Source organism: Littorina saxatilis, linkage group LG8, assembly GCF_037325665.1.
Source record: "Littorina saxatilis isolate snail1 linkage group LG8, US_GU_Lsax_2.0, whole genome shotgun sequence".
Taxonomy (NCBI): Eukaryota; Metazoa; Mollusca; class Gastropoda; order Littorinimorpha; family Littorinidae; genus Littorina; species Littorina saxatilis.
The window spans coordinates 62,592,436-62,602,021 of record NC_090252.1 but is presented as its reverse complement, the minus strand read 5'-3'; the positions used below and the strand labels follow the sequence as shown (position 1 = coordinate 62,602,021).

The window sequence follows — 9,586 nt, the reverse complement described above, 5'->3', positions numbered from 1 at the left end:
CTCACACACACACACACACACACACACACACACACATTGAATGAGGTATGCATTTCTTTATTTTCCATTGAGTTTCAATTTTTGGGGTATTATTCAGTGACAAAATCTGCTGCCTGAAACTGGTAATGATCATCCTCAGAATGCACCAGATTGCACCATTTTGCATCCTTTTTTTCAAGCTAGGCACTTTCTTCACAATATACTTTTGAACCCCCCCCCCCCCCCCCCCCCATAAAATGAACTGATCCGCCCCTGCCGCCAGGGGGAACATCCCCCTGGACCACCACTGGCAACCCCCCCCCCCCCCCTCCTCTTAGCCTAGTCCGGCCCTGGTGTGTGTGTGTGTCACTGTGTCACGTTCAGTGAATCATATAAACAGTTCCTTCGTGGTGGACTGGGCGTTACAATACCGATGATAGTGTGTCCAACGTCATCAGACGAATGCCGAATATAATATGTCGTCGTCAGCAATGACGTCTCTGACGTGTGTAGACGTCTTGTTCCTTCAGCGTTTTATTTCACTCTCCGCGGCAGTCACTGTGATGGCGTACATCTGAAATGCATTTAACAGACGAATGGTTACAAGTTTGGTAAGCCGCTTACTTCCACATCTGTCTCTCTCTGTCTCTGTCTTTGTGTGTGTCTCTCTCTCTCTCTCTCTCTCTCTCTCTCTCTCTCTCTCTCTCTCTCTCTCTCTCTCTTTCTCTCTAAATTAAATATTCCCAGTCTATGTTAACTCGATTCCCAGTCTATGTTAACTCGATTCCCTGTCTACGTTAAAACTGACAAAATGACTAATGTAAAATGAACAGAAACAAGATAAAAGAAGAAAGAAAAGAAAGGCTGGATCACTCACGTAAAAGTGAACAGAAAAACAAGTCGCGTAAGGCGAAAATACAATATTTAGTCAAGTAGCTGCCATTTTTCAGCAAGACCGTATACTCGTAGCATCGTCAGTCCACCGCTCATGGCAAAGGCAGTGAAATTGACAAGAAGAGCGGGGTAGTAGTTGCGCTAAGAAGGATAGCACGCTTTTCTTTACCTCTCTTTGTTTTAACTTTCTGAGCGTGTTTTTAATCCAAACATATCATATCTATATGTTTTTGGAATCAGGAACCGACAAGGAATAAGATGAAAGTGTTTTTAAATTGATTTGGAACATTTAATTTTGATAATAATTTTTATATATTTAATTTTCAGAGCTTGTTTTTAATCCGAATATAACATATTTATATGTTTTTGGAATCAGCAAATGATGGAGAATAAAATAAACGTAAATTTGGATCGTTTTATACATTTTTATTTTTTTTTACAATTTTCCGATTTTTAATGACCAAAGTCATTAATTAATTTTTAAGCCACCAAGCTGAAATGCAATACCGAACCCCGGGCTTTGTCGAAGAATACTTGACCAAAATTTGAACCAATTTGGTTGAAAAATGAGGGCGTGACAGTGCCGCCTCAACTTTCACGAAAAGCCGGATATGACGTCATCAAAGACATTTATCGAAAAAATAAAAAAAACGTTCGGGGATTTCATACCCAGTCCTGAACTCTCATGTCAAATTTCATAAAGATCGGTCCAGTAGTTTAGTCTGAATCGCTCTACACACACACACACACACACACACACACGCACGCACGCACGCACATACACCACGACCCTCGTTTCGATTCCCCCTCGATGTTAAAATATTTAGTCAAAACTTGACTAAATATAAACAAGTCGCGTAAGGCGAAAATACAATATTTAGTCAAGTAGCTGTCGAACTCACAGAATGAAACTGAACGCAATGCCATTTTTCAGCAAGACCGTATACTCGTAGCATCGTCAGTCCACCGCTCATGGCAAAGGCAGTGAAATTGACAAGAAGAGCGGGGTAGTAGTTGCGCTAAGAAGGATAGCACGCTTTTCTGTACCTCTCTTTGTTTTAACTTTCTGAGCGTGTTTTTAATTCAAACATATCATATCTATATGTTTTTGGAATCAGGAACCGACAAGGAATAAGATGAAAGTGTTTTTAAATTGATTTGGACAATTTAATTTTGATAATAATTTTTATATATTTAATTTTCAGAGCTTGTTTTTAATCCGAATATAACATATTTATATGTTTTTGGAATCAGCAAATGATGGAAAATAAGATAAACGTAAATTTGGATCGTTTTATACATTTTTTTTTTTTTTTTTACAATTTTTAGATTTTTAATGACCAAAGTCATTAATTAATTTTTAAGCCACCAAGCTGAAATGCAATACCGAAGTCCGGGCTTCGTCGAAGATTACTTGACCAAAATTTCAACCAATTTGGTTGAAAAATGAGGGCGTGACAGTGCCGCCTCAACTTTCACGAAAAGCCGGATATGACGTCATCAAAGACATTTATCCAAAAAATGAAAACAACGTTCGGGGATTTCATACCCAGGAACTCTCATGTCAAATTTCATAAAGATCGGTCCAGTAGTTTAGTCTGAATCGCTCTACACACACACACACACACACACAGACACACACACACACGCACATACACCACGACCCTCGTTTCGATTCCCCCTCGATGTTAAAATATTTAGTCAAAACTTGACTAAATATAAAAAGAAGAAAAAAAGGCTCGGTCACTTACTCGGGGTCATTGTTGTTGACGCCAGTCAGATCCGGTACAAGGAACTGGCGAGCAAAGGCCTGCAACCCAGTACGCCTGCTGCTGAACGTTTTGAGTGGCTTCCCTTGCACCAGGAGGTCGTTGCGACGTCGGCCATTACAGTCACCGCACAGACCGCTGAGAGAGGAGGCGTACAGGGTTCCAGGGGCGATAACTCTGGCCACCTTCTCACCGGTGAACTCCACCCTCACACCACACTTGGTTGTCACGACGACGAAGTCTTCTGACTCGGTGACGTCATAGTTTGCGGTGTTGGCGGGAACTGCTGTAGCTTTGCCGTTAATCTGGAAAATAGCACGGTGATATCGTTGTAAAGTCGAACCCACTTATTAAAACCTCGCTTATAAGAAACATCGCTTACAAGGAAGGACGTTTTATAATGTCTCTGTTAAATGTGTTATTTCTTCCACTTAGAGTTCTATAATTCATCAGTGTAATTAAATACATCTAGCTTGTGTGGCCATTTTAAAACATCAGTATAGGTTTGGATTAGTCGAGGAACTAAAGAAGCCAGACCAGGAGGCTAAAGTGGTCCAACATAGTACACTGATGACACGACTTTGTGACCACACGCACATTCACACACACACACACACACACGCAACCACATACACCCCCCACACACACACACAACCACACACCCCCACCAGCCCCCACCCCCCCCCACACACACACAACCACACACATACACACACCCCCACACACAACCACACACACACACACACCCACACACACACACCCCACACAACCACACACACACCCACCCCCCACACACACCCCACACACACACAACCACACACACACACACTCCCCCTCCCCCCACAACCCCTCCCTCACACATACACCCCCACCCCAACCCTAACGGTAACCCCACTTACATAAACATCCCTGCCCTGGTCCAAGCGGATGACGTCACCAGCGACAGTGACGTCAAGGAAGCGGGTGAAGGCCCTGTTCTTGTAGCGTGATGTGGGGTCCCTCTGGTTCTTGACATGGACGCTGAAGGCACAGCCCGGGGCGGCAGAGGCGGCCATCAGGTAGCTGCACTCCGCCCTCAGGTTATAACGCGCCCCGTCGAACGTTGTGTAGTGAGGGTCGCCTCTTGCTTCACACTGACACACGTCTGTGGTTGAAAACATACAATATACGTTAGTTTGTATTTTTGACCAAAATATGACATTTGACATAGATCGAGACAGACAGTGTTCCTCCGCGGTCCATGTGAACAATAACTGTCGAGATCTGTGTAAAATGTCCTATTTTGGTAAAAATATGCACATAACATTTATGTATCGATCGATTCTGGTTAGAATCCCTTTTAGTTTTTATGATTGAACGCACTATTTTGTTATTCGCGGCTGGCCGCCTAAATACGAAGTTTTGTCGGCCTCTGGTGTCACATGACTCAAAGAAGGGAAATCCAGTGTTCAATCGATACGTTGCAATATAGATACTATGTATTGATTGAACATTAGATTTTTCTTCTTTGAGCCACGTGACGTCAGAGTCCAACAAAAACTCATTTGTAGGCGGATAGCCGAGACTACAAAATAGTGCATGTTTGTGTGCGTTCAATCTTAGAAAGTAAAAGGAAAAAGAACTCAAATCGATCGATACATAAATGTTATTGGTACTTTTCACCAAAATATGACCTTTTACGCGGATCGAGACAGTCAGTGTTCCTCCAAAATCGCGCCAGCGTATAAGGAAATGCGATGTAATGCAATACAATAGAATGGAATCAACAAAGATTACAGTGCAATGAAACGTATAGCAATACTATACAACGCAACGGATACAATACAATACAATACAATACAATACAATACAATACAATACAATACAATACAATACAATACAATACAATACAATACAATACAATACAATACAATACAATACAATACAATACAATACAATACAATACAATACAATACAATACAATACAATACAATACAATACAATACAATACAATACAATGCAATACAATACAATACAATACAATACTTTGGGGAGACACAGAAATGTTTCTAATTGCTCGGCACACATAATAAGTAAGACAGTGGAACAGATAACACTTTGGATTGGATTGGATAAGATTTACAGTCCAGTGAGGTTACCCTCATGGAAATTCGGGCTGCTTTCTCCCCGGGGAAAGCGAGCTGCCATACATACGGCGCTACCCATATTTTTTTTTCCTGCATGCGTGTATTCATGTTTCCTGAGACTTAATGCCGTGTGAGATGGAATTTTTTTTTTTTTACTTTATTCGAAGTCCCACGGGTATTTGATGGACATTTTTATCTATGCCTATACAATTTTGCCAGGAAAGACCCTTTTGTCAATCGTGGGATATTTAACGTGCACACCCCAATGTAGTGTACACGAAGGGACCTCGGTTTTTCGTCTCATCCGAAAGACTAGCACTTGAACCCACCACATTAAAATAACAAAATAGAAAAGATAAAAGTTAGCTGTAGTATGTAAGCTTGGGAGTCCTGACGTTATTATCCATGGCGCCGTGTACATAGCTAATAAAAAATATTATTACCAATCTATTTATAATTTCATCTGCTGAAACCATCTTAATATTTTCTTGTAGGTTATGTTTTAATACTGTTATATATAGAGCTAGTGTATTTGACCACTCTGCAGTTATGTTCTAATACTGTTATATATAGAGCTAGTGTATTTGACCACTCTGCAGTTATGTTCTAATACTGTTATATATAGAGCTAGTGTATTTGACCACTCTGCAGTTATGTTCTAATACTGTTATATATAGAGCTAGTGTATTTGACCACTCTGCAGTTATGTTCTAATACTGTTATATATAGAGCTAGTGTATTTGACCACTCTGCAGTTATGTTCTAATACTGTTATATATAGAGCTAGTGTATTTGACCACTCTGCAGTTATGTTCTAATACTGTTATATATAGAGCTAGTGTAATTGACCACTCTGCAGTTATGTTCTAATACTGTTATATATAGAGCTAGTGTATTTGACCACTCTGCAGTTATGTTCTAATACTGTTATATATAGAGCTAGTGTAATTGACCACTCTGCAGTTATGTTCTAATACTGTTATATATAGAGCTAGTGTAATTGACCACTCTGCAGTTATGTTCTAATACTGTTATATATAGAGCTAGTGTAATTGACCACTCTGCAGTTATGTTCTAATACTGTTATATATAGAGCTAGTGTAATTGACCACTCTGCAGTTATGTTCTAATACTGTTATATAGAGCTAGTGTAATTGACCACTCTGCAGTTATGTTCTAATACTGTTATATAGATCTAGTGTAATTGACCACTCTGCAGTTATGTTCTAATACTGTTATATATAGAGCTAGTGTAATTGACCACTCTGCAGTTATGTTCTAATACTGTTATATAGAGCTAGTGTAATTGACCACTCTGCAGTTATGTTCTAATACTGTTATATATAGAGCTAGTGTAATTGACCACTCTGCAGTTATGTTCTAATACTGTTATATATAGAGCTAGTGTAATTGACCACTCTGCAGTTATGTTCTAATACTGTTATATATAGAGCTAGTGTAATTGACCACTCTGCAGTTATGTTCTAATACTGTTATATATAGAGCTAGTGTAATTGACCACTCTGCAGTTATGTTCTAATACTGTTATATATAGAGCTAGTGTAATTGACCACTCTGCAGTTATGTTCTAATACTGTTATATATAGAGCTAGTGTAATTGACCACTCTGCAGTTATGTTCTAATACTGTAATATAGAGCTAGTGTAATTGACCACTCTGCAGTTATGTTCTAATACTGTTATATATAGAGCTAGTGTAATTGACCACTCTGCAGCGCTACTAGCTTTGCTCCTTACTAACCTCGAGTTTAAAGAATGATCGTATCTTATCTTTTGTTTGCGTCAGGCTATACAATAAAAAGGTTTTGTTTTTGTTTTGTGCTTTTGCGGTGCTATCGTGCATTCCTGCCTTCAGTATAAGTGTTCACAAACAAAAAATCCATTTTATTTACATTTTGAGGAACCTTACCTTTTGTCTTGGATTTTTGTTGCTTCTCTTTCTCCTTGACTTGAACATCGACAGGCTCTAGTTCCTGGATTGGTTCTGGTACGGGCTCTGGCTTCTGGACTGGTTCTGGTACGGGCTCTGGCTTCTGGACTGGTTCTGGTTCTGGTACAGGTTCTGGCTCTTGAACGGGTTCTGGTACAGGTTTTTGCTTCTGTACTGGTTTTGGTTCTGCAACAGGCTCTTGCTCCTGGACTGGTTCTGGTTTCTGAACTGGCTTTGGTTTTTGTACTGGTTCTGGTTCTGCAACAGGCTCTGGCTCCTGGACTGGTTCTTGTTCTGGCACAGGCTCTGGCTCTTGCACTGGTTCTGGTTCTGGCACAGGCTTTGGTTCCTGAACGGGTTCTGGTTGGGGCACAGGCTCTGGCTCCTGAACTGGTTCTGGTTGGGGCACAGGCTTTTGCTCCGGAACTGGTTCTTGTTCTGGCACAGGCTCTGGCTCCTGAACTGTTTCTGGTTGGGGCACAGGATCTGGCTCTTGAACTTGTTCTTGTTCTGGCATAGGCTCTGGCTCCTGAACTGGTTCTGGTTGGGGCACAGGCTCTGGCTCCTGAACTGGTTCTTGTTCCAGCACAGGCTCTGGTTCCTGAACTGGTTCTGGTTGGGGCACAGGCTCTGGCCCCTGAACTGGTTCTGGTTCTGGCACAGGCTCTGGCTCCTGTACTGGTTCTGGTTCTGCAACAGGCTCTTGTTCCTGGACTGGTTCTGGTTGCGGCGCTGGTGTAGGCTCTGGTTTCTGAACTGGCTTTGGTTTCTGAACTGTTTTTGGTTCTGGTACAGCTTCTGTCTCCTGTGCTGGTTCTGGTTCTGCAACAGGCTCTGGTTCCTGTAGTGGTTCTGGTTGAGGCATAGGCTCTGGCTCTTGAACTGTTTCTGGTTTTGGCACAGGCTCTAGCTCCTAAACCGGTCCTGGTTTCTCATCTGGTTTTGGTTCCTCAACTTGTTCTGGTTCTGGCACTGGCTCTTGTTTCTGGACTGGTTCTTGTTCTGGGACAGGCCGTGAGGCAGGCTCTGGCTTCTTAACTGTTTCTTGCTCAGGCTCTGGAACTGGTTCTGGTTCCTGGACTGGTTCTGGTTCTGGTACAGGCTCTGGCTCCTTCGCTGGTTCTGGTTCCTTCACTGGTTCTGGTGCAGGTTGTGGGACAGGTTTTGGTTCTTGGACTGGTTGTTCCGGTTCTTTAGCCAGCTCAGGCGTTGTTGTTTTGACAGCTGGCGGAAGCTGGATGTCTAGCTGCGGGAAGCGAGTTTTGATTGTAACCACCAAGTCATCCACGTCAATGTCAGGAAACTCGGACTTTATGTTCTTCACGAACTGAGGAATCCTGGCTTTGGGCAGCTTGAGCGCGATGGACATAAAGAGACTGGGCAGGTCCAGGTCGGGGAAGTGCAGGGAAATGTCCCACAGGAACGGATTCAGCTCAGCTTTAGGCAGCTTCAGAGAAACATCCAGAAGCAGATCAGGCAGACTCAGGTCGGGAAACTTGAACGTCAGGTCCTCCAAAAAGGAAGGCAGCTCCACTTCAGGCATCTGAACAGACAGCGAATCCACTATGCTGGGAATATCAAGGTCGGGGAGCTTCAGGGACAGATCGAGCAGAATTTGCGGCAGGTTGGGAACGGGGAACTCTGAAGCAAATGACAGGAAATAACTGGGGAAATCAAGGTCAGGGAACTTCAAGGCTATATCAGCAAGAAAGTCTGGCACCTCTGTCCACGGCAGCTGGAATGCAATGCTGGACAGGAGACCAGGGAAGTCAATGTCTGGGAAGCTGGCCGACAGATCTGCGAACAGTTTGGGAAGCGACAAAGGAGGCAGCTGAAGCCCAAAGTTCAGCAAGAAATTTGGAAGGTCAAAGTCTGGAAACTTTCCAGAAACATCGACGAGGAAAGATGGAAGCTCTGACTTTGGCAGTTTCAACGAAATAGATGTGAGGAAATATGAGAGGCTGAAGTCGGGAAATTTCAAAGTCAAATCAAGGAGAAACCGAGGGAGGTCTGGTACCGGGAAACGTAGGGCCAAAGACATTAGGAAGTCTGGTAAGTCGAAATCTGGAAATTTCTGAGAAATATCAGCAATGAACGAAGGCCGTTCGACCTCTGGCAGCCCGAGCGTTACAGACCCCAGTAGGTCAGGCAGGTCAAGGTCAGGGAAGGTCAGAGAAAGGTCAAACAGAAATTGGGGCAGGTCAGCTGTTGGCAGCTTTGGCGCGAAAGTGGCGAGAAAGTCAGACAGGTCAAAGTCAGGAAACTGCATGGAGATGTCATAGAGGAACGACGGAAGCTCTGCTCTTGGGACGTTCAAGGACACTGAGGTCAGAATACTGGGGAAGTCAAGGTCAGGCAGCTTTTGGGACAGGTAGAAGAGGATGTCGGGAAGGTCAGGAAGAGGCAGCCTGAGTTCCAGGTTCAGCAGAAAATCAGGAAAATTGATGTCCGGAAACTGGAACTTGACAGCAGACAGAAAATCGGGCAAGTCTGCCCGGGGAAGCTCCAGTGCGATGGACGCCAGAAGGTCCGGCAGATCCAAGTCCGGCAGATCCAAGTCCGGCAGATCCAAGTCCGGCAGATCCAAGTCCGGCAGATCCAAGTCCGGCTGCTTCACAGACAGATCCGCAAGCAGCTTTGGCAGCCTTCGCAAAGGGAACCTCAAAGCGAAAGACAGCAGGAAATCTGGGAAATTGATTTCAGGAAATTTCGCAGACACATCAGCAAAAAAGGAAGGAAGATCTGCCTTGGGAAGTTTCATCCCGATTGAGGTCAGTAGATCGGGAAAGTCAAGGTCAGGGAGTTTCAGGGTCAGATCAAGCAGAAACTGGGGGAGGTCCGCTACTGGAAAACGCAGTACTAGCGACA

The 9,586-nt window shown here is 43.3% G+C and overlaps 2 protein-coding genes across 2 annotated transcripts in view; both read right to left on the bottom strand.

Annotated features, from left to right (window-relative positions):
- Positions 1-388: 388 nt before the first annotated feature.
- Positions 389-7,688, bottom strand: LOC138974062 (proline-rich protein 2-like). The gene is made up of 4 exons (XM_070346770.1): positions 6,698-7,688; positions 3,542-3,786; positions 2,625-2,947; positions 389-553 (listed from the first exon to the last, which is right to left on the bottom strand). The coding sequence occupies exons 1-4, from the start codon at positions 7,581-7,583 to the stop codon at positions 535-537; spliced, it is 1,473 nt and encodes a 490-aa protein (XP_070202871.1). The 5' UTR covers positions 7,584-7,688; the 3' UTR covers positions 389-534.
- Positions 7,632-9,586, bottom strand: part of LOC138974061 (neuroblast differentiation-associated protein AHNAK-like) — an 18,552-nt gene continuing 16,597 nt past the window's right edge. The window contains exon 8 of the mRNA XM_070346769.1: positions 7,632-9,586. This exon is cut by the window's right edge and continues 1,504 nt beyond it. Within this exon, the coding sequence (XP_070202870.1) occupies positions 7,632-9,586 (1,955 nt within the window).

What these genes read in the sequence shown, in the direction of transcription:
- LOC138974062 (XM_070346770.1), bottom strand. Translation starts at nt 7,583, where the DNA reads ATGCCTCAACCAGAACCACTACAGGAACCAGAGCCTGTTGCAGAACCA. An exon ending in ACAAAAATCCAAGACAAAAG is followed by an intron (nt 3,787 to 6,697) that starts GTAAGGTTCCTC and finishes TTTCAACCACAG; the next exon opens with ACGTGTGTCAGTGTGAAGCA. An exon ending in ACCAGGGCAGGGATGTTTAT is followed by an intron (nt 2,948 to 3,541) that starts GTAAGTGGGGTT and finishes GCTATTTTCCAG; the next exon opens with ATTAACGGCAAAGCTACAGC.